We start from the raw sequence: 26,130 nt of genomic DNA, 5'->3' as shown, positions 1-26,130 counted from the left end.
TAATAAAACATCCAACAGTAAAAACTTCCCGATACAGGGCTGCAAATCTATAGAGATTTGCTGTGATGGCACATTCAAATGCCAGTAGGTGTCTGTGTAAAACACAGTCCAAGCAAATGCATGCATCCTTAGCTAATTAAGCATGGTTTAATTTTAACACACATGGCTACTGATATATGTTTTGTGTTCTTTCTCATAATTTGATGCTGGCTTCTGTAATCATTACCAGGAACCTCGGTCTCACAATTGTACTCTTTATGTGGTATTTCTGACAAGGTCTCAAGGGAATATAAGGTCAGATATTTGAACATTAGTACCAACACCTTTCATTTAAGTGGCCACTAGAGGCTGCCACAAAACAGTGCACACCTTGGTCTATAGCTTGTAAATAGTGTTAAGTTCTGAGTTCTGGAATCAAAGCACTTAGGTGTAGGGATTTTCTTTTCATTCATAGCTTTGAAAAAGTAGTTTACAGACAAACATATAGGTTGTTTCATTTTTACTAATATTTATGTCTTATCAATATCCCTAAAAATAATATTATATTTCTGAGATAATGCTTAATAAAACTGGATATGGATTACTATTGGCAATGGTCTTCCCTTGTTTCATACATTTTCATATGTCAGTATATTTTAAAAGAAGCCCCTTTTTGACGCTAAACAAAATCTCATGGATCTTGTGGATAAAGTAACAGAGAAGAAGGTAGAATGGGCTTGAACAACTACTTCACATTCTTTAGATAATGCTCTTTCCTTCAACAACTTAAAAAGAACTACGTGTTAACATATTAAAATAGATTAAGATTAATAAGGGATATATTTGGCTAAAAAAACTAGTTTGAAACAAAAAAAATATTTCTTTTTGATGAAGTAAAGGGAATTTTGGCATGAAATTGTATTCATCAATTTTTCAATTAATTAATTGCTTGACACATATGTCTCCAAGTGACATAAAAAATGTGAAAGCATAAAGGATTTGATAAAATCCGAAAAAGAACAATGCATTGCAGTAAAAGTCATAAAAGAGACTTAACAAGTCAGAACCAACATTTCAGCAGCAAAAACTCTCCATCAGAAGGTGGTTTGACTATAACATAGTCAAGAGATTATAACATGCCAGATTACAACATATAAAATACAATGAAATGACTAGCTATAAAACATCAGTAAAAACATCAGTAAAACATCACTAGATACTGGTAGATGCATTCAGACCATCATCAACATCCTTTTGGCTCAGGTAAAAACCTTTTTATGAACAAGCAGGTGATAAATTTTCAAGTAAATAAATAATACAATGGTGCATCAAATAATGGGACACAAACTGTTTCAAACTGACTTTAAAACTCAATGAGCTGATAAGCATAGCATGTGTTGGGAAAACTGTTGTTAGAAAACCTTATCTTCAAATAAATGATTCCTAACTGATTTTTGTCTAATTTTGTTTTATGCCCAACAGGATGTCCATAGTTTATTTTTGGGATGGCTTGAAAGAAACGTGAATGCAGAAGGATTAATCAGATCCAGCATGGTGTCCCTCAAGTTTGTATCATCTTGCATCAAAGGAACAGAAGTAACACCCTCGCTCATGCCAGTAGTTACTGAGATGCAAGCTTTCTCATCCGAACATTTCAGTTTTGAGAGATACAGGCAAAATCTACATACAAAGAAGCTTGGGAAAGTGGTTCTGTTTGCTGAAGTTACATCAACCACCATGAATCTTCTTGATGGGTAAGATTTGCTGTGATGGTGATAGCTTTTTTTCTATATATTAGTTGGCAAAAACAAAAATGTTCTGTTGGACTTCCCATACTCCCAATTTACTGAAAATAATTCTGGCATAGGAATACAGAGACCCTTAACATTTGACCAATTTGCTGAAAGAGGTTAGACGAATGTTAAACATATAAACTGTCATTCATTAATCAATATATATGCTTTACTACAGAGTCTATAGTGCAGTTTTCCTGTATTGGGAGCATTAGATCCTCAGTCTTATAGATGTAACAACACAAGCTTTAATTCATGACACAGCAGCTCAGGGGTGTTCCATGCAAGTATGCAGCTTTTCATGTTGCAAGGTGGCAGTTGTCTTTTGACCATGTGGGGTTGGAATGGTGATAGGGATGAGAAGGTCACTCCTTTTGTCTTTAGGATACTCTGTTAGAGTTAAGCTGTCTCCTAACTTGCAAAAAACTTTTTTATGTGTACGGCCCTTCCACTGTGTACTCTTCCACTGTGTTAAGGCCCTTTTCCCAGATGATTGCATGGACCTAGAATCTCCTTCTAGTGTTTGGAGGAGATGGACCTTGTTTCTGCACAAGAAGCTCAGAGCACAGAATCAGCCTTTTTCTAGCAGGAATTGAATGAATTTCTAATTTGAACTTGAACAAGTGGAGTTATAAGATTGCAACAGCAAATATATGTTGCACAGTTTCCAAGGTAAGCAGCTCCACATTTTTCCATTGTGACTGTTCTGAAACTGAGCTTGTGAAACAAAACATTCTTTTTAGCAAGCAGGCTAACATGCTGAACATTTCTTGTTGGCAATTTTGGTCTGTATAAATCTTTGTTATTTTAAAATCGTTATTTTAGAATTTTGAATCACACCACAGCATCACTGCAGTTGTGGTTTTGGAAAAGCTAATGAGCAAAAAGTATCTCATTAATAGCTGTAGTTCTTTAATTTATGAACATGACTAACTTCAAGAGCTTATGCTATAATAAATTAGTTATGCCTTAATGTGCTAATATTTTAGTTACAGGTTAATTAAACTGTACTGAGCAAACTGTCTATATGCATGCAATTTTCCATAAATTGTATAATTTTAGAATATTTCAAGGCAAATGTTGAAATCTTCATTATATTTTGTGCTATTCTGTAGCTAGATGAAAAAAACTGACTTTTAATTTAATGGAAAGGTGAAGTTACTCTGCAGTAAATATAATGGTCACATGTCTTAAATGGACATATACTATAGACGTATCCATATCTGGCTTTCCATCAGCAGAACAGTGCATCTGCCAAATCTTACTGCCTTTCAGTCTGTGTCTTTCAAATATAGGATAGCAGCCTCAATTACGTGAACATTCTTTTTCTTTATCTGATTCTTTTTCTTAGAAACTAGATACACTAATATGTTTCCACAGTGGGTTTTTCACTAAAGTCGGTGTGGACAGAGTAGTTAAAGATTTTAAAATATTCAGCTCATAAGAAAGCCAGATATGGAATGATTCCCCACAGAGTCATTTCAGCAACAAAGAAATGCTGGCAGAATGACTGAAGTGAGTTTGGGTCACGGGTGGCACAGGGGAGAAGCACACTTGTGTTGTATCCTATACTACTTCAGTCTATATCCACATTCCTGTTGGTGGTACAACCTTTGCCCCGGACCAAATGCAAAAAAATAAAATAAAAAATGAATCCATGTCATTGACTTGAGTGTGAGGGGGCAGGTGTCTCTGAGTGCACAAGTAGATTTGTGTTTCTTTCAGGGTGTGTAGGGGAGGGATAATAAGAGTGGGAGGGGCATTAATTCCTGGGATGCAGCATAGGGAGGGATTGGTCACATTGTTTGTCAGGAGAGGGGATAAGACAGACTAGAAAGACTAGTTGGCCATGCAAGGGCCAAGCTATCCAACCATGTTGCATTCCTGATCACTGATTCAGGCTTGTTTCACTGGAGGCTGCTTTCCTCTTTCTTAATAAGGGAATTTGTCTTGGATTTATAACATACGCTCTTTTACTCAGCTGAGGCCCCTGTGTCATGACATCTATGAGTGGGGCTGGGGTTAGAAAAATGCCCTGTGGCAGGGTTGGGGAACTTCATGTCCAGGGGCAAAATACAGTCCTCCAGGCTTTTTTATCCAGCCTTCATGACTCTACCAAATACCCATTCCTCACTGACCCACTCTGCTCCCTCCTCAAGTGATTTAGCCTGGCTGGAATGTGTTCTTTAACTTTCAGTAATGTCTTCTTGCTGGATAGTGGGTGGAAAGGTTGAGAGGGTGGTCATGTAGGTATAGAAAACCTGTGATTTTGTGGAGTGCCTTGTGTCTTATTAAATCTTGCAGATTGGTATTAATGTAGATTTAAGGTAACTCCAAAAATATCTAAAATAACCTTTTCTATAAAAGAGTACATGTGTCAATTTATGATCTATTCAAATGAGTGTGTGTAAAGTTAATATTCACTTTATTGCTTTTTTTTTTGTCACTGTAGCTAAGGGTATCATGTAGCAGAACTAACTTCCCATTTTTTTCTTTGACAGTCCAGACCATAGTCTATAGAACATTATGCTATTACATTGTTAAAGCTAAGTAGGTCACTTCACGGCCACTCTACCTTGGTTTGGGATCATGGGGGTGGGGCAATATAAATGCTCTAAGTTTCCCAATGAAACAATATATGTGTATAATAAATTTATACTCAGTATTCTCTGTGTGCAGAAGACAGGAAGTCAGCAGAGCAAGAGACAAATTATTGCTGGTTCTGCTGTATTCCTTGCTTTTGTGCTCTTTCTCTTCCATTGTTTAGTCATAACCCCTGCCAGGTATGCTACTTCCCATGACCAAGGCCCACACATGGAAGTAATAGTGTCCCTGGAGCTTGTACAAGGAAACCTATATTGCTCCCTTGCTATAGATAGAGTGCACTTTTCAGGTGCCAGGACTAAGTGGCATGAGAAAAGAGAAGGGCTAGGGAAACTAAACTGGGGTGGTTAGTCCCTGCCATCTTTGGTTTGCTAGTTTCCCATACTCCACCACATGACGGAGGCAGGAGAGCAAAGAACTCTAAGAGCCAGGCACAGTTCCCTTCAGTTCTCTCCTCCCTAACGGATCAGGTCACTTTCTTCTGGCTGTCTCTTATCTTCTCTGTCAGCTAAGTGTTTTTAACATCAACAGCACTTTATTTCTACTTATTTACTGTTCCCTCCTATATCTTATCAATTTCCAGTATTGTGTGTATGTCCGTTTTCTAACTTTACTCGTTTATTTTCACTGAGGTTAAAAAAAAGCGGGGGGGGGACGACACATTTCCCACTTCTTGTCACTTTGCTTTTCCTTTCCTTTCTTTCTCTGATTGACCAAGTCAGAAATTGCATTCAAACATTCTCTCAAAAGCAGGGTGTGGGATATTCGTTGGCCCAGATTGCATTTACTGTTAAGCTATGACTGTGAGGAGGAAACAATAAACTTCTGCTTCCATTTTTAATAATCCTGGTTTAGGTCATGTCCCAAACCTAAACTATGGTTAATGAAAACAACCCAGTTTCATAAACTATGGTTTGAAATTGACTTGATTCCACTACTTATAGTTAAGGCTAAACACAGTTTGTTCATGTTGGGACATCACAAGAAGCTGCAGTTAGCTTAAAATGAAAGTTAAAGTCTCATCTTGCAGCTGTGCAGGAGGGGGAAGATGGCCTTGGTCCAAGACTCACTAGTTTCTTGCTGTAAATCTAAGCCATGGTATAGTCTTTCATGTGAACAAAGCCTTTGAGAGATGCAAGCACAATGACACCTTTGTGTAGAACTAGTTATATACATTTTGGATTTTTGGCCTAGAGCTACATTAGAACATGCATAGAAATAAGAGCTGATGCTGTGGTGCTTAGGCCATTTATTTTATTCTTTTCAAACATGTTTATACATGGTACTAGGGTTATTTACTAGGTTAATAAAATGCAAATAAATTATCTTGAATAAGCTTTGATTTCACGGAAATGTATTAATGTAATTTTAGGCTTTTCCTGTTTATGGAATGTTTTTGAGTTTTGAAGGCTTTTTAATATGAAAATGTAATGTGATTTAATAAATGAAATCTTGAGATTGCAAATGACATCTCATATTCAGACAATGGGTATATAAAGTTTATATTTAATAGGCTTCCAAACCTTTCTGAAGCTGGATACTAAATCTATCCCAGTCCCTCAAATCTACATATCCCCCCCCCACACAAAAAATTAAGACAGAGAAGAAAGTGGGCTGGAACTAATTTAATGGCTGAGTGACCTCACAGTAGAGAAACAGCCGGAGTCTAATAGGGGTCTTTGTCTACATTTCCACCCTAGCTGGTAACTTGCCAGTCAAAAGTCAAGCAAGAGAAACAGGTGGGAACTATTAGACCTGTCATAAAGTTTGAAAAATTGATTCTGGAGCCTAAATGAATAGATTGAACTTGACAGTGTTGTCCTAAAGATTCTAAGAAAAATTCTGTAGTTTAATTTTGAGTCCCTTGATTATTCATTAGCTCTCCAGATGGCCTGTATTGATGTATCACATATTATTATACAAGCTGTATTATTGTTGGCATATATTTGCATGTACAGCTAACAAGCAATGTGTGAACACCTCTATTAGTATCTTTAAATTAAGGGGTATTACTCAAATTGTAAAATAAAGATTTGTTTAAATATTAAATAATTTGGAATGATCAGTAATACTTGTATTACTCTGACATCAGAAATGTTTAAATCTATTGGGGCTATCATTCTGGAATGATTTGTTCAAAATTGTCATTGTCATGGTGGCTGTGGAAATTAAAGTTAAATTTATCATTTTATAGCATGTCAGTCAGAAGCATTACCAGTAACTAGGACAGGTTAATGCTGTCATAGTCCTTCTGTAATGTGCATATCTTTGTTCATTATTAAGGATGTACCTGCAAAATTACAAATTTCATGTAGGTTAGGAATAATTCAAGAGTTGCTTGAGAAATACATCAAGTGTCAGGCAATTGGTTTGAGTCAAATTAATTAAAATCATTATTAAAATCAAGAAGAAAGAAGCCAAATTTCAGTTAGTGATATAAATCAAATATTCATTTTTGTAATTTCATAGATTTCTAAAACAAGTGTGCTAGAATTAAAACATACTGGTTTGCAGCTAAACAGAGCCTTTATACTGCCTGGGAGCATATTCCAGAATATTTGTTTGCATAGCCTCATGCAATGCAAGCATCTCTCTCACCCCTCTCCCTCCCCGCAAGGCTTTTCAAGAAGATGGGAAATCTTTATGACAGCACAGACTTCAGTGGGGAAGAGAAACTGCCCAAAATTCTGCAGAAGTACTTTCTGTGAGTTGATAACTACTCATGCAAGTTGCCTCTGCCTTATTTAGGCAATAGTCTCCAGTGATCCCTGATCCTTGGGAGGTGCTTCTTCAGGCATTCAAGGAAGAGGACATTGTGTAAGCAGGACACTTAGCAAATCGCATACTTTTAGACTACAGTGAGACTCCAAAGAATCTTGAAACTGGTTCTGTGAACCTAAGAGGTTTGCAGGTTTGTATATTTTGAAACAACTCCCTCTGCTGCCTGGCAAACTGCTTTGGAAACTAAATAGAGTTTCATAAGCAGGTAGCAATACTTTGCAGGAAAGCAATAATTTAGACCCAGGATTGTGAATTGTTTTGTTCTAACAAATTATTATTACTAGCTGGCCTTAAACCATGGTTTGTTGATGGCTTACCAATCATGTTTTATTATCGTGAACTTGGATTCAAATGTACTGTTAAACTATCATTCCTGATCTGTTTATGTGCTCATACCAGGCAAGGAAGATGAGATACACACTTCTTATAAAGTATATGATTTCTTTCAAAAATATGGAAGTCATGGTACTAAATGTGATTTTATTTTGTAAAGTGATTTTAGTGGCAGGAATGAATGTATAATATGACTATTTCCAAGTAGAAGAACTTTGTATGTAAAGAGCTTTGTTCAGGACAGGGTAACTCTTACGATTTGTGATTATTATTATTATTATTTTCATAGCATTATGAAACAGTGCTCCTTGGGCTTGTGAATTATGTGCTCAACATTGGTTTATTAAAAAAAGAAACCATTTAAAGTGAATTGTAGTTTTCTGCATGAAAGTATTGTTCAAGAGCTACATGTTGTTAGCATTATCATTTTTGTGGCACTTTTCCCCCCTGTGACTTTTTCCACAAGTGGTTAGATATTGGGCAGGAGAATGATGTCATGGCTAAAAAAAAGTATATTATTCACTTTTTACTGTGCATAAAATGTGGATCGTTAGAACAGAAGACATGATCATTACATGCTGTAGTATATGAACCAGTGAACAGAGAAAGAAGCAGCTAAAATTGCTGGCCACTTCAGGTTCCTGTACTCATTTTTAGAGGAATGTTTCAAAACTGACATCTTTAATTTAGTGGACTGAATGTGCAGCCATAAATGTCAATCCAGCACATGCAATGTTTTTTTAAATGGAGAATTAGATAGAAAAGAGATTGAAATACTGGAATTTTATAGTATATGCTATACTGTCAACTCTTCTTATGCAAGTTGATCTATTTTGAGCCTTCTCCCTCTTTTTTTGGCAAGAAACATCAAAGTGAAAGCGTTGCAAACTGCTTCAAGCTATGAACTTGATGTTATTTAATTATAAGGCTCTGATTATAGTTTGTAGCCTTTAAATCAGTGTTTCTCAACTCGTGTAAATGGAGGGGGGCATGGCATGAGGCTAGGGGACCACAAAGGGAAGTGAGAAATGAAGAAAACAGAGAAGTGACCCAGAAAAGAAAACAGAAAACGGAGAAGTGAAAAAAATAGAAAACAGAGAAGTAAAGTGAACAGAGAAGTGACTGTGCTTCCCAGTGGATAGATTGCCACATGCACTATGCGGCAACATTGCTTCTACTTCCTTCTCCCTCCCACTTCTGCACTCCACTGCTTTCCCTCTTTGGCAGCAGTTAGTGATGAATTGAAAGATGATGAAATAATTGTGCATGTGAATCATTTGAAGCAGCTATATAATGTTATGGAAGTTCATTTCCGTGATCTGCTGGACATGGATATTCCGCCCTGGGTAGTTGATCCATTTGCTGCCTGTGAATGCTGCTGATGTTTATGTTTCTTTGCAAGAAGTGCTCATACAGCTACAGAGTGGTATAGCAGCCAAAGTAACTTTTAGTCAAGAAAAGCACCATTTTTGGATAAAGAGTACAATATCTAAAAAGGTTCCATGGCTTTGGGATAAAGCAAAAATGTTTTTTATGGCATTTCCTACTTTGTATTTGGTAGAATCAAGTTTCAGTCATGTGAATTATTTACTCAGCCTAATGCAGAATCGCCTTGACATAATGGGCAGAGGTGATCTTCTGTTACCCCTCACAGCAATAGAACCGGATATTTAAAAAAAGCTTGTTTCTAGTCATCAAGCAAAAGTATAAATTTTTATGTAATTGTATTTTGTATAAATTATAACAATTATAAATAAAATATGTTCTCTTTACAAACAAAACATTTAAATAGCTACCTTTCTACCAGTAGGACCGGGAGGGGGGCACAGGAAGGAAACAAGGTTGGATAGATGTTGTTATAGCAAGTACTGCTCTTACTTTTTGATTCAAACAGTAACTAGTCCCTAAGATAATTGACTTGGGAAATCACCAGACTAAACCATTACATAGTTTAAATTCTTTGCAGTGGTATTACATTGCTGGAGAATTCTGAATTGAGCTGCCCCTCCTTTTCTCATGTACAGCAATTCATGTTGGGTGGATTTGTATAGCAATTCATGCTGAACATGAATTCATGTACAGCAATTTGTGTGCAGCAATTCATGCTGAATGTGAATTAATGTACAGCAATTCATTGTTCAGTGGACTTGTGACTGGTTGGCTGACTTGAACCAAGATAATAGAATTGTAAAATTGGAAGGGATCACAAGGGTCATCTAGTCCAACCCCCTGCAATGTAGGTATCTTTCACCCAATGTGGGATCCAAACCCATGACCCTAAGATTACAAGTCTCATGCTCTACCAACTGAGCTATCCCAAATCATGGTTCCTTATCATCCAGGGAAAAAATGACAAGTGGGATGTGACAGGATTCTGTGCTGGTTCTAGTTTGTTCAAAATATTTATAAAGGACTTGAATGAAAGAATAGAGAGCATGGTGATCAAATTTGCAGATGACACAAAACTTGGAGTAGTACCTAATACCTCAGAATGTTGAATCAGGATTCAAGATGACCATAACAATGAATTTCAATAGGAACAAATGTAAGGTTCTGCACTTAGGCAGGAAAAATCAGATACACATACGTAGGATTGGGGCACCTGGCTTGAGTGCAGTACAGTTCTAGTGTCCAGATCAAGGGAAGTAATAGTACTCTATTCTGTTTTGGTCGGCCCCAGACTGGAGTACCTTTTCCTCTTGTGGCAGCACGATTTAAGAAGGATATTGACAAGCTGGAACATGTGCAAAGGAGAAATAAAAAAAATTCTTCCAGTAGCACCTTTAAGACCAACTAAGTTAGTTCTTGGTATGAGCTTTCGTGTGCAAGCACACTTCTTCAGATACACACTGAAGAAAGGAGGACAACCAAGATGATCAAGGGTCTGGAAACCAAGCTTTATGAGTAACTGTTGAGGGAATTGAATATATTTAGCCTGAAAAAGAGAAGACTAAAGAGGTGATACGATAGCCATCCTCAAATATCTGAAGGGATGATGGAGCAAACTTGTTTTTCTGCTGCTCTAGTGGGTAGCACCTGAAACAATGGATTCAGATTGCAAGAAAGAAAATTGTTACAGAAGAAGGTAATATTTGCTCAGAGGAAGAGAAGAGGTGGGAGTCTTTTTGAGCTCGAGTCAAATGAGCATTTACTCAGATTATGCCAAAGCATGGTTTGACATTGCATCTACAGGAATTGTTTGCTTCATGTAGATATAGAAGGAACTTGTGTGCTTCTTCACAGTCAGAAACAAAAAAAGTACATCGCTTTCCATAGCATTCTCCATTGTCTGTTTAACATAGCTTGAATTTATTTATTTATACCTGAAGGAGCGCCTCCAACCCCATTATACTGCCTGGACACTAAGGTCCAGCGCCGAGGGCCTTCTGGCAGTTCCCTCGCTGCGAGAAGCCAAGTTACAGGGAACCAGGCAGAGGGCCTTCTCAGTGGTGGCACCTGCCCTGTGGAACGCCCTCCCACCAGATGTCAAAGAGAAAAACAACTACCAGACTTTTAGAATACATCTGAAGGCAGCCCTGTTTAGGGAAGCTTTTAATGTTTAATAGGTTATTGTATTTTAATATTCTGTTGGAAGCCGCCCAGAGTGGCTGGTGAAACACAACTAGATGGGCAGGGTATAAATAATAATATATTTTCTCGGTGGCTGCTCCCAGACTTTGGAGCTTCCTCCCTGGAGAAGCTAGACAGGGCCCCTCTTTGCTGTCCTTCTGCTGGCAGATGAAGACTTTCTTGTTTTAACAGGTTTTGGGGAATTAACCGCTTTTAATTAAATGTCTGGTGCCATACTGTTTTCATTGTAATTATTGGTTTGTTTTAAACGGATTTTACATACATGTATAGTTTTAATACTATCATTGTTTAACTGTATTTTTATGATCAGTTTTACTGTGTATTTAGTGGTTTTTGTTTTTATCTGTGAGCTCCCTTGAGTCCAATCAGGGGAAAAGGCTGAGTATAAATAAATATATAATAATTTCTAACATTAAAGAGCTTCCAGATTTAGCCAATCTTTTATATGTGTGACAAAAGCAATTCTGAGATACAGTTGAAAAAAGTATATTTTAGAACTATTTTATGAGCTGTTACTGTAGGTCACGTTTATTTAATCCATCACTGATTTTTCAGCATAGCAAGTGCAGCCTCTTTCTAGAAAGCCACTAATTAGGAGCAATAGTTTATTTTTTTACTGTGATACATCATCTTCTTTACTCAGTCATATTGTGAGTGACATGGAAAGGTAATTCACAGCTTGCTTCTAGAAGGCTCAGATGATAAACGGTACAATTCAGTTTGTGGGAATTCATCCTTGGGCACACAAAGATGCTTCAGGAGGAAAAATACTGGCCTGCTATGCAATACAGGGTTTTCACTAAGCGCAGCTCCATGTTTTCATTCCCTGTCTTGCTAGATCTGTTTCATTTTCAGCAAGTGCTACTAGGAACTTAAACAGTTCCGTTGAATAAGATGAGACTGTGGTGAGAAACTTTGAGAATGTTTGGGGGTTTTTTTGCAGAGCCATGACATCTGCAAGTCTTTGTTATTAATAGATGGGATGGAGAACTGTTGGAAATATTTTGGTCTGTTTTTAGTCTGAAAGAAAATGAGAGTGAAATGAACTTTTATATGTTTACCTATTTGTTTATGCTTAGCTAAAGTGAATGTGAAGAAAATATGAAACCATTTTGTCTACAGGATTAAAAACCCTATTCAATAATTGAGTGATAATTCATAAGTGGCAAAGTGTTAAAGTAGATAAGTGCTTCCCCACTGTGGCAAAAGCGCTACGCCAAAGTGTAAAGTGCTGAGGTGTTTATTTTAACACTGGGAAACATATTATTGCAAGCATTCCTGGTTTATACTTAGTATCTGTTATGCCAGATGTGCCACGTACAAATTAGACATGGCTCATAAAAGGTAACAATCCCAGGTTTCTGAAAGACATAATAAAAAGTAATTCTGTTTTATCACTAACAATTTTCTCAACCTTCGGAATGAGGGATAAACTGGTTGATGAGGTCTGTTAAATGTGTTAAGGATATTGTGCAGAATTTCTACATTTTAATACTTAAGTCTTCATTTCATCACAGAGAAACATACATTTGGAAGGTAGCACAATAACCACAAGATACATAATACTAAACTATCTTTGTAGGATGGTACGGTATATAGAATGCATTGGAATTTCATCACAGAGCATTTAACCAACAAATGCCATATTGGGGGGGGGATGTAATATTGAGTGGTTGCCTAATACAAGTTGCCTAATGCCAAGCTATTTGCCAGATGCTGCTGGAGGACATTCCAGATAGGGGTGACCCCCTTCTGCTGGAAGGATCAGGCAGGGTCCTCAGGCAGAGAGAAGTCATTGGCAAGAGCTCCAGTTTATTTGAGGGGGGCGAGATGTGATTGGTTCTGCTTTCAAAGAAAAAAGGTAACCAAGCAGAAAAGAATACTAAAAACTAGTAGGGGTTGGCAGTGTAGCCACCAGAGGCAGAGTTGGCAGACATGACCATGACAGTAGTTTTATAAGAGTCTCCTTTCATAGTGTCATCAAGGGGCTGAGCTGCTATGCATATAAGTACTTGACTAGTGCATACTTTTAGTTGTATATATTCTAGTAAACCTTGTTGTTGTTTTGCTTTTATTTTATTTTTCCCCCAAAAAATTATTGATTTTCCACATTTATAACAGATATAACCTATAAAACACACAAAAGAAAACACATTACAATACTAAAAAACCAAAAATATAAACACTTATTACTTCTAAAACCCAATTTAACTTTCATTGTTGACTTCCTCAAATCCCCCCAACTGAATTTCCTTGTATCACCTTGTAACAGTTCTCCAAAATCATCTTTCTAATAAAATTAACTCCTTCAATTTACTATCTTCTTGTCTTTTCTTAATAGTCTAAATCCATAATGCTTTACAACTCATTCTTATTCTAATCCTAAGCCTATTTGATATTTTCAAGTGACTTCTAATTATCTTATGTTGCAATATTTAGCTAAATAATCTTTAAATTTCTTCCAATCTTCTTGGTATTCCTCTTCCTTCTGATTGCGGATTCTTCCGGTCAGGTCAGCCAGCTCCAAAAAGTCCAACATCTTCATCTGCCATTCTTCTACAATTGGTATTTCTTGAGATTTCCAGTTTTTAGCTAATAGCAGTCTTGGCGCTGTAGTGGCATACAAAAACAATCTAACATCTTTTGGGGGCAATTCCAATCCTGTTATTCCAAGTAGAAAGGCTTCTGGTTTCTTAACAAATGTATTTTTCAACATTTTTTTCAACTCATTATAAATCTTTTCCCAAAAGTCCTTAACCTTGGGATACATCCAACCACATATGATAAAAGGTGCCTTCTTTTTCTTTACACTTCCAACATATCATTTGTGTGATAAATCTTTGCTAATTTTACTGGGGTTAAGTACCACCTATACATCATTTTCATAATGTTTTCTTTTAATACAGTGCATGCAGTAAATTTAACCCCTTTCTTCCACAGCCTTTCCCAATCTTCCAACATTATATTGTGTCCAACATCTCTTGCCCAATCTATCATCACAGATTTGACTTGTTCATCCTTTGTATGCCACTCCAACAGCAAATTGTTGTTGTTTTGCTTTTAAGGCATCAATATGCACTGAGTACATAACCAACCATCTCATACATTAGCACGTGCCCATTTCATTATATAAAAGGGTGGATAGGAACATATTGATGTGAATATTTTATACTAGTACGGTTCTCTAGTTCACTGAATTGCCTTAGTTTACTGGATGGTTTCTCTAAATTATGTGGATTTTGTGAGTATATGTGAAGCTGTCATAGAATAACTTAGCAATTTTAAATATCAACAGTACAGCTACTATTTTTGCAGAAATGCAACCACCTTTAATGTCTTTGGAACTATCAAGCATTTTGTTTTGTGTTAAGAATACAGTACAGTGATTATGCCTTACTGAAATTTTCCCTGTCCTCCCTTTCAGCTTCCTAACATTACCATACCTTTGCTGGTGTTGATGTACTATAATTGGTGAACTATGAAGTAAATATGTTCTGAAGGAATAATTTTACCAGCTACCATCTGTCATCCTGTTTCAAATAATTGTCAGCTTGTTCTGCATATCTTTTTTTTTGGCCTGGGGCTGTACTTCTTCACTGTCTGCAGCTTCATCCACCTGTTGAATAACATCCTCGTGTCTGTTTCTCTGTATTGCTGCATTTTTCTGGCATTTTCAAGCATATACAGAAATCTCCAACTATGTGTACACTATTATTTATTATCTGAGTAGGCCTGCTAAAGCCAATTTGATGTAATCAGATTTATCTAATTCTTCCTGACGTAGCTGCTTCTTACCCAGTGATGATACGTCTTCACTCTAGACCAAGCTTTCCAAACTGTGTGTTGCAACACATTAGTGTGTCAGCTGCAGTGTGTAGGTGTCGTGCGAATGCTTCCTGCACTCCTCCCAGGGCTGGAAAGGGGTTAATATAACCCCTGGTTTACCAGTAAAACTGAATTACTGTGTCATGAAATGATGCCTGTCTAAAAAGTGTGTCACCAACATGAAAAGTTTTGAAAGCTCTGCTCTAGACCATGTAGTCCCCAGCAAACAGCAGCATTATTTCTCACTGTAAAACTTGTTTCAGTCCCTTGTTCAGATAGTCAGTCACCCCAGCAAACTCAAAATTCAAGAAGATGAGCCAACACTCTTGCTTTTATTTCTGTCAGGTTACATCTGGGTCTGGGCTCTAAGCATTTAGGTTCCCAGACCTGGCAAAGTGGTGGCGGCGGTTGGCTGTTGATCCAGCAAATCAGAGGTAGGGGATGTGGTGCAAAAGAAGCAGGTGTCAGGTTCCAGTGTAGTCAAAGAAGAATCAAAGAAGCCAAGGGCACTTGTGCAGTCAAAGTTCAGAACAGCAAACAGGATCAGGAGGACCTGAACCACATACCTAATCAAAGGCAGGCAGAAGTTAAGACCAAATGCAAAAAAATTTCTGTAAAATCATTCATTTCTAACAAACTGTAAGCAAAGCGAGTTGCTTCTCACAATCTACTCAAAATCTAAATAAAATATACTGGTAGCCCACAGGATTTTTCTTTCTGCAGGATGGATCCCACAGAAGTTATTTTAGACAGTCAGCATACAGTTTTCCTGATAATTCTGTCTCCGCTTTTGGCACTTGGAGTAGTGTTCCCAGTAGCAGAAGATTTTTTCCTGTAGTTTCCTCTTCTGTTGATACTTATGTCTGTGTTTTCTGGCCGGGGGTGGGGGTGGGGGCGCAGATTGCTGCTGTATAAACCTCCAAAAAACAAGAGAGAAAATGAAATCTCAATAGCACTACAGAGAATGGTGATCATGGCAGATGCAAGACTGGCAGCACAGAAATAATCAGAGCAAGGGACTGAATATTGCGCTGTACGTAGTCTTTGCTGCAATGAAGGAGGCTTCTTGACAAGGGAAAGTAAGTTGTTAACTTCACCCTGCAGTAATGATGAATGATGAAGTGAGTATATTGTGGAGGCATTCTTGTTTTTGCCAGAGGTACCTGCCAAAGGCAACACCCAACAGTACATATAGAGTAAAGTAATTGGCTTGACTCTGTTACCTGACAGTTTTCACTTAGGTAGAGGACAGTGTTAGAAATTCCCCAGACTTCAGGTGTGTTTTGCGACTGATGTGGGCCCATTTGTGACTGAGTGGAGATCTCTGGATCCCAGGTTGGCAATTGACATGTCCATCTGGCTGGCCCTTCCAGTTTTCTTAAGCAGGTAAGCAGAAGAGCTTATTTATTGCATTTATATCCCATCTTTTCCTCCAATGAGTACATGGTTCACTCTCCCCCACTCCTTCAGTTAGTCCCTCCAAAGACCCAGTGAGGTAGGTTAAGAGGCTGTGACTGGGCCAAGGTCACCCAGTGAGCTTCATAAGTGAGTGGGATTTGAACCCTGATCTCCCAGGTCCTAGTTTGACACTCTATCCACTACACCACACTGGACTAAATACATGATAAATCTTTAGTTGGGTTGAAACACTGCTTCCCCCTGCCACTTCCTTACTGACCCGCCTCTCTAAAAATAAAGTTGGACCAAATTATTTATTTAGCCAGAGTTCATTCCAAAACAAACTCACTCTGTAGCTATATTTTCCTTCAAACTAAGGAACATATTTGGCATTTACAATGACAATGTTTGCCAAACGCTTCTTTACTGTAGCATTTTGTTCAGTTTGCAGTGGGCATATGAACCCTTAGTAGTCTCTAGCTTTATGTTTTAGTACCTCAGGTTTCAGAGGAAATCCTTTCATATAAGAAAAATCTAATTCTCCCTTTGCTCTTCACTGTTGAGACTTGTGAATTTTCTGTGCTTTTCTTTTTGAGAATGGCACATTTATGAATTTGGAAGTTTACACTTCCATAATGAAATGGGTATAAATGACAGAAGATTATCACTGATGACACCGCATAATGCTTTTCTATATCGGCTTATGTTTTGCTTACATGGATTTTGTTTTGATGATTTTCAGGTGTTGGTGAATGTGATGGAAATGTTTAATCTGTTTTTAAAAACTACATATGTCTGTTTTGCCAGTGCTAGGCTAAGCAGTCTTAGTTTTGGTTGATGTGTAAGTGAATCACTAGTAGCTAAGGATTTGGACCTTTCTGGGACTTTCTGGTGAGATAGTTTAAAACGTCACCCCAGCACCCTTCAGGAATCCTATCACCTTATTTGAGTGTGCATTCCTTGAGTCAGGTGGGGATAGGACCCAGCAAAAATGTTGCACCCACAGCACCATCACAATTTCAAAGAGAAAGGGCAAGACAGAAGCCACATGCAAAGGGCAGAATACCTATAAAAGTGACATGTAAGAGAGAGAGTATATTGGCAGATACAGCTTTTCTCACTGCTGTGTAATGAAATCTTTATGCTAAAATTTCCTATTTTAAAGCTATTAAATAGAAAACGTTCATTGCAACTTTTATTCTAGACACTAGAAGAGGAAGAACATCTGCAGGAGGAAATAAAACAAAATTGGTGCCTTGTTACAGATTTGGATAGTGGAATGAAGCTTTGTATTTTAGTTGAAATAAATATAAATGTTTCAAGTAAGATGTTTTAAAACGGAATACTATTCAATTCTGTGTTTGGAAAAAATATTTTTCTGGTAATTCAAATTCCACTATCTAATATGAAAGAACATGATCTAGAAACTAAATTATGTCATTGTAGATATCCTTACTGATATGTTACAGGCAAGATGGATGAGATGCTAAGTTTTCAAAGCAAGTGACATTAGGCCAAGCTGAGTAAAGACAACTCCTAATTGATGGGAATGTTGTCTGTGAGTTCTGATGTTTACTTTCAGATTTAACTGTTTAATTAAGGAGGCCTTGTGCTCCTCATTCAGATGTTGGTGGATATAGTTTCAAGGTTATAACATACAAGAACTTACAACCATCTTGTAAGATGGTTGGGCGCTATGAGTGCTTGTTCCCCTTAGAGGTTCTTTAGATTTAAGGAATGTCATACTAGACCATCCTAGTTTATTGAATCTATTCAGTCATGGTATTTCACAAGTAAAATGTCTCTATTATAATCTGAAACACAGTATTTCATGCTTAGAAATACTGTTTGATCTTATATTTTAGTAGTCTGGCAGACATAGAAGACAATTACATGTTTGGATAAAAATGAGTGACATTTTTTTATATGTTTTACTAACACAGTCCTACAAATCACACCAGATGTTTGATAGCATCCTTTTTTACCTGCAGGAGCACATTCAAGGGACCAAATTGCTTTACCACCCTTGGTATGAAAAGTGTTTCATTATCTTCTGGTGAGGGTGACAAGAGGAACAAGTCTTAAGTTTCTTTCGTAGCATAGTTTTGGGAAAGGGCTTAGGAGTTGTCCCTATCTTCTGCTCCAGCTTCAGCCTAGAGGAAGTCAGGGGCTGGGCAGTGGGCAGCCACGGTACTTGGAGCACCTCAACTACCCACCATGCAATTGACTCCCAGCCTTTTTCTTTATGTAAATGAATTAATAGAATTTTTGTTATCGACATTTCATGTTAAATGAAATGTGTGACTCAGATTAAAAATGTTCTGAACTTCATAGCATTTTGACTTGAGCATTATTTTTTTAAAGGTTCATTATATACCACTGGTATCATACTTTTTCAGACCAATTAAGGCAAAGAAGGCCTATCCAACTTCCGGGGGCGGCGCGAACGGCAATGGCGGTCCTCTTCTGAACGGGAGAGGAGGCTCCGCAGGCAACGGGTCGTCCGCTACGGCGAAGCGGAGACCCACATCGGAAAACCCCAGGCGGCAAGAGCCTGGGGTCTTGAGGCTCGGTGGGCGCCTAGAGCGACCCTCCAAGTGCAGAAGGAACCCCGTAAGGGGCTCCGGAGCACGGAGGGGGGTTGCGGCGCTGTGAGCCGTTTCGCAGCCTGAGGAGCGAAGCCGCGCTGCTGCTGTCGGTGAGCGCTGATCCCTTTTCCTGCCAAATTACGGATCCGGATGAAAAAGCAACTAATTTGTGAGTAAAAGACTGAATCACTCGAAATTTGAGACTTTAAAAGGGAAACTTAAATTGGCTTGAACTTGGCTGTGAGCGGAGAGACGTGGAAGCAGGAAGTCCGTCTTCCGCAGCCATTGAACTTGAAAAAAAGCAATCAGCTGGAGGAGTGGAGGCTGAAAGAAAGAGACTCTAAGTTTTACAGATCTAAGCATCTATTTGAACTTGCATTTTAAAGTAAAGACTTCAAGTTAAAGAATTGGGATTTCTATTTGTACTTGACTTTCCTCCTCTTATTGGATTACAAATTTAAAGGTGAAACCCAGAGTCAGGAGCTGCCTGAGTACTAAGGGAGCTGTCAGTACTGCAGATTTGGATACTGTATATTGGAACTGGAAACAATCTGAGGGTATTGATACCTTTTAAATTTGAAACATTCTTTTTGGAGATAAATAAGCACTGTCTGCAACAAGGTAATCATTTATAAATTCTGCTAAGTATTTGTATCTGAAGGTTCTTGGACATTAATTTAGACTCTGAAAGATAGATTAAGCTCCCTCTAGAGGATTGGATTATAACAGTGATTTTACATACACTTTTTACTTTCGATTCCCTTGCTGTTTGCTTGCTCTGGACCTTTCCATTCCCATGGGAACAACTCAGTGTGACCTTGACTGACAGATAACGTTGGAATGAGTGGCACAAGAAAAAGAGGGAGAGCTAAACAAACAACTCTAACAACTCTAACCTCAGCCTTACAGACACGCAGATCATCTGTGCCTGCTTTGCCCTCAGAAGTGGAGGGTGAGGGCGAAGCAGAGCAGTTACAATTGGAAGATATGGCCTCAGGAGCATCTGCTTCTATACTAGATAAAATCTTTGAAAAATTGGAAGCTTTGGACAAGAAAGCAGATGCCCAATCAGCAAAGATTGATAAAAATACAGAATGTTTAAATAAATTAACCACACAAGTGACACAGAATGCACAAGCAATTGGACAGCTAACGGAGGCCTCAGCAGAAAATCGGAAATTGACTGAGGACACCAGACAAAGATTTGAAAATTTAGAGCAAGAGGTAAGACCACTCACTAAACAAGTCGGGGAACACCAGATTTATCTCTCGATGATAGAACTGCGAAACCGTGAGAATAACTTAAGGATTAGATCACTACAAGAGGCAGAAGAAGGAAATCTAACTGAGTTTTTGACTAAAGAATTCTCCAAGTTCTGGAACTTGGAAGAAAAGGACTTTAAAATTGTGTCAGCTTTCAGACTTGGAAGATTCATAAAGAAGGAGAGGCCCAGAGACTGTTTGATAACATTGAGATCAAAGGAGGAAAGGGATAAGATTCTGGGACTACACTTTGTAAAATCACTGGAGGTGTTGGATAGAAGAATTGAAATTTATAAAGATATCCCAAGACTACTGCTTGACCTTAGAACCGCCTATTCTGAACTTGTTAAACTACTAAGGAGCAACGCAATTCCATTTAGGTGGGAATTTCCTCAAGGATTATCTTTTACCTTTAGAGGGAGAAAGGTTAAAGTTAGAACACTGGAAGAGAGAGACAAATTCCTGTCTACACACGGAGAGGACCTTCAAAAAAGAATTGAACTACCTTCTGGGCCTGAGGCAACGCCAATACCAACATCAGCATCTGTGGAACCTGAAGTCCCTGAGAAGACACCACCCCTTGAAAAATAACCAGATAATTCAGGATGTCTCTGCAACTGTTGAGCTGGAATATTAATGGTTGTAACATTCCGGAAAAAAGGAAGAAAATATTTCATATATTAAAAAAAGAACAATTGGACATTATTTGTTTACAAGAAACACATGTGACGAGGCTCCACAGAAAAGTGTTAATAAATAAAAGATTGGGCCAGGAATTTGTATCTTCGGACAAAGTTAAGAAGAGAGGCGTAGTGATATATGCAAAAGAGAGCCTGTCACCTAAATTCCTATTTAAAGATGAACATGGAAGAATTTTGGCCATTGAGATACAATATCAAGGAGAGAAACTGCTGATATTAGGAATTTATGCACCTAATGAAGGGAAATCGGAATTTTACAAGAAGTTGCAGGAGACAATGCTGGATTATCTAGACTACAACAACATCATAATGATGGGAGATATGAACGGGGTCGTATCAACTAACATGGACAAGTCACAAAGTCAAAATGTTACAAAAGACGGCAGACTACCTAAAACCTTTTTTGAAACGACTGACAATATGGACTTGATTGACATTTGGAGGACAAAGAACCCACTAGGAAGAGAGGGAACATTCTTTTCTGAAGCCCAACTGACCTGGACAAGAATCGACCAAATATGGATTTCTAGAGGCCTGGCACCTAAGGTTAGAAAAGTGGAAATCTGCCCAAAGACCTGCTCTGACCACAATGCAGTAAAGATGGATATGACACTATTACCAACTGGATCCTTTAGATGGAAGATGAATGACAATTTGTTTAGAGATCAGGAAATTACCAAGAAGGCCCAAAAAGTTTTGAAGGACTATTTTGAGATAAACATGAATAATATGGTGGAAAAAAGAATAATCTGGGACGCAAGCAAAGCTGTAATGAGGGGATTCTTGATACAACAGAATGCAGTGAAGAAAAGAACACATAATGAGAAAAAAGATAAGATCTTGGATAAAATAAAAGAATTAGAGAAGAAATTAAGAGTGAATCCGAAGTCACAGCCAACTCTGAGAGAAATTAAACTTTATCAAACACAATATTCTAAGCTGATAAATCAGGAAATTGAATGGAAGGTTAAATTAATGAAACAAAAAACGTTTGAGTCGGCGAATAAATGTGGAAAACTGCTAGCTTGGCAGCTGAAGAGAAGACAAAGATTAAACACTGTTACAAACTTAGAGGTTGATGGAAAAAACATCCAGAATCCGGTGGACATTAGAAAGTGTTTCCAGAGATACTTCAAAAAATTATACACCCAAGGGCCGCAAGATGATGTTGAGATTAAACAATTTTTGGCAAAAAACGGATTATCTAAATTGTCACAAGAAAATAGGACAATCCTGAATTCTAAAATAACACGACAGGAGATCGAACAAGCTATCCAGAACATGCAACTTGGCAAATCTCCAGGACCAGACGGGCTGACCTCCAAGTACTATAAGACATTGAAAGACTATTTGATACAACCTTTGATGGAGGTCAGCAATGAAATTATGGAGGGGAGGAGGGCACCGGAGTCGTGGAAGGAAGCATTTATCACATTAATACCAAAGTCGGAAGCTGAAAAGACACAACTTAAGAACTACCGTCCCATCTCTCTCTTAAATGTGGATTACAAAATATTTGCAGACATTTTGGCAAATAGATTTAAAAAAGTTTTAAATGAAGTAATTCATAAGGACCAGGCTGGCTTTCTCCCAGGAAGACATCTGTTTGCTAATACAAGGAACATTATTGACATTTTGGAACTTCTGCAAACAGATATAAATACAAAAGCAGTTTTAATTTTTATAGATGCGGAGAAGGCCTTTGACAATATCTCCTGGAAATTTATGATGGGAAATTTAAAAGAGATGGGAGTGGGACGGGGTTTTGAAAATGGGATTGAGGCGATATATTCAGAACAGAAAGCTAAACTGATAGTTAATAATGTGGTTACGGAAGAGTTTAAAATTGAAAAAGGGACACGACAAGGTTGCCCTATTTCCCCTTTGTTATTTATTTCGGTTCTGGAAGTGCTATTGAACATGATTAGAAGGGATCAGTTGGTGGAAGGAATTCAGGTCGGTCAGAAACAATATAAATTAAAAGCTTTTGCAGATGACCTGGTTTTGACCTTGCAGAAGCCAGAGCCCAGTACGAAAAGAGTATTACAACTGATTAATGACTTTGGTCGGGTGGCTGGATTTAAATTAAATAAACAGAAAACTAAGGTTTTGGGGAAAAACTTGACTAATACAGAGTCAGAACGGTTTCAGAATGAGATGGAACTTAATGTGGTGAAAAAAGTGAAATACCTAGGGGTAAACATAACAGCAAAAAATCTAGGTCTATTTAAGGACAATTATGAAAAATGTTGGACAGAAATTAAGAGAGACCTAGATAGTTGGACAAAATTGAAACTTTCTTTGTTAGGCCGAATTGCTGCTATTAAGATGAATGTATTGCCAAGGATGTTGTTTTTATTTCAAACACTTCAGGTTTTGGACAAAACGGAGTGCTTTCAGAAGTGGCAGAGAGACATTTCCAAGTTTGTCTGGCAGGGCAAAAAGCCCAGAATTAAGTTTAAGATATTAACCGATGCAAAACAAAGAGGGGGCTTTGCCCTGCCAGACTTAAAGTTGTATTACGAAGCCGCAGCGTTCTGCTGGCTAAAAGACTGGCTACTTCTTGAAGACACTGATGTGCTGGATTTGGAGGGGTTTAACAATACCTTTGGATGGCATGCATATTTATGGTATGACAAGGTTAAAGCAAATAAGGCCTTTAAGAACCATATTGTCAGAAAATCGTTGTTTAATGTCTGGTCAAAATATAAAGACTTGCTGGAAAATAAAACACCAAGGTGGCTTTCACCTTTGGAAGCCAAGGCCCGAAAAAGACCCAATATGGAGGCTAAATGGCCAAAATATTGGGAAATACTAGAAAAGGATGGAGATAAATGGAAATTGCAGAGTCTAGAGAAAATGAAAGATAAAGTGCGAGACTGGTTACATTACGCTCAGATCAAAGAAGTTTTTAAAAATGATAAGAAATTAGGGTTCCAGGTGGAGAAATCGAAACTAGAAACAGAATTGTTAGAACCAAAGATTAAGGTACTTTCAAGGATGTATAACTTGCTGTTGAAATGGAATACACAAGACGAAACGGTTAAATCGGCTATGATAAGGTGGGCACAGGACATTGGGCATAATATCATGTTTGAGGACTGGGAGAGGTTGTGGAATAATGGACTGAAATTTACTGCATGCAACGCCCTGAAAGAAAATGTAATGAAAATGATTTATAGATGGTACATGACCCCAGTCAAACTTGCTAAAATTTACCACCTGTCTGATAATAAGTGTTGGAAATGCAAAGAGTGCGAGGGAACGTTCTTCCACCTCTGGTGGACTTGCCCTAAAGTGAAGGCGTTCTGGGAAATGATCTATAATGAACTGAAAAAGGTATTTAAATATACCTTCACTAAGAAACCAGAGGCTTTCCTTTTGGGTATTGTCGGCCAAGGGGTGGCAAAGAAGGACCAGACATTCTTTATGTATGCAACAACAGCAGCAAGGATACTTCTCGCAAAACATTGGAAAACCCAAGATCTACCCACACTGGAAGAATGGCAGATACAACTGATAGACTACATGGAACTGGCTGAAATGACCGGCAGAATCCGTGACCTGGGAGAAGAGAGGATTGAGGAGGACTGGAAGAAATTTAAGAACTATTTACAAAAGTATTGTAATTTGAGTGAATGCTAAATAAGATGCTAGACTAAAACAACTGAGCACCACTAAATTTAGAAGCTTTTTTAAGAAAATAAGTAAGACTGTGAAAAATTAGCTCCTTTTGAGAATTATATGATTATGAAATATAGAAGGGATATAAGAATTTAAACAAGATGATAAATTGCTGACAAAATGTTTTAACGATGAAAATGGGAGCGGGAGGTGTGAGGAAGTCCAAAGAAAATGTGAAAGTATGTTAAGATCGATGTTACATTGTTTATTATGTCTATTTTTATTGTAAAATTTAATAAATTGCTTTAAAAAAAAAAAAACAAAGAAGGCCTATCCAATTTCGCTACCCCCACCAAAGCCTCACTGGAGTTGAATGGCTGTGGCTTCTGGCAAGATCTTGCAAGGCTCTTGTAAGATCTCATTGGAACCCGGAAACCACCAAAGCTGCTTCTCCTTGCTTCAAAGGGGGCACACCCATGTAGGAGCCCCTTGGATTCTGCCACCTGAGGCGGCTGCCTCAGTCTCCCTCATGGATGGGCTGGACCTGAATTGAGTCCACAGCCACTTGACTTCAGGCTCTCTGCAGCACAATGTTATCTAACAACTCACTAAGTCAGACTTGTGTTTTAAAAGGGAGTTGCTTCTGTTTGTCCAGTATTCTGATGATAGCTTGATGACCACCAAAATGCTTCTATCTAGTTAAACAGAAAAGTTCTACACAAATGCTAAATGCTATTAATATTAGCCAGTATTATTTGAAGGTTTGAGTTTTTTGTTTGTTTGTTGTTGTTTTTTGGACTGTGCAGAGTTTGAAGCTAAAATGTGGTATGGAGCAATAACGCTTTAACCCTGCTGTCCACCCATTTAGTTCTCTTCCCTGCACTGCCATGTAGGGTTCCCAATGTGTGTTGGTCTCTCTGAATGTACATTTGGAGCACCTTTCCACTTTTATATCCCCCACCTGAACCTGAATATTGGACTCTGCTTGTAGAGGTCTGGTTCACATCCTCACTTTAGCTGACTGGGAGACTAGAACGTCTTTCAGCCATGACTGTTTACTTATAGTTGGATAAAAGAGATAATCCTATATAAATTGAGCTCTTTGGAAGAAAAGCAAGATATAAAATAGTAATTTCAAAAATATATAAAATTGACATACTAGAATTTATTGTGTATCTGTCACTGAAATGTTGTTAAAGCCATATGCTAGGTATACTTGCAGATCACTGTTTTGATTTTACTAGAGAATGTCTAAAGGCTATTTAGCAGAATTTCTGATTTGCTTGTTTAAAACAAAATCAAGCTTTTATGTGTGTCTTGCCACTTTTTGCCACATCTTAGTGAACTTACAGTGTGCTGTAGGTATAGAGGAAATGTAGGAAGGAAAATGAGTTGTTTGGTGAAGCATAGGGCATATGATCAGTGTTTGTTGTTGTATAAAATCACAATCAAAATTGACAAAGTTGCTATTAAATACTATTTCCTGTGCTAAAAGAGAGTCAGCATAAGCTGAAAAGAAACCTGCAGCAGTAGATTTGCACATAGACCTTAATTGGCCCAATTGACCTTCTGTGCTGTATTTACAATTGCCTTCAAATTGTAAGCAGATGTTTGAAAAACCTTCATTAATAGGTCCCTAACATCTGTTTC

At 37.9% G+C, this 26,130-nt stretch overlaps 1 protein-coding gene across 2 annotated transcripts in view; it reads left to right on the top strand.

The window, feature by feature from the left end:
* The window catches only part of HLCS (holocarboxylase synthetase), a 97,779-nt gene that overhangs the window by 33,228 nt on the left and 38,421 nt on the right, over window positions 1-26,130 (top strand). For both annotated transcript variants that reach the window (XM_081004425.1, XM_081004424.1), the window contains exon 6: window positions 1,462-1,733. In XM_081004425.1, coding sequence (XP_080860551.1) covers window positions 1,462-1,733 — 272 coding nt within the window. The remainder of the gene's footprint in view (window positions 1-1,461; window positions 1,734-26,130) is intronic.

This window comes from Podarcis pityusensis, assembly GCF_964106645.2.
Source record: "Podarcis pityusensis genome assembly, chromosome: 4".
Classification (NCBI taxonomy): Eukaryota; Metazoa; Chordata; class Lepidosauria; order Squamata; family Lacertidae; genus Podarcis; species Podarcis pityusensis.
This window is presented reverse-complemented; position numbering and strand designations above follow the sequence as displayed.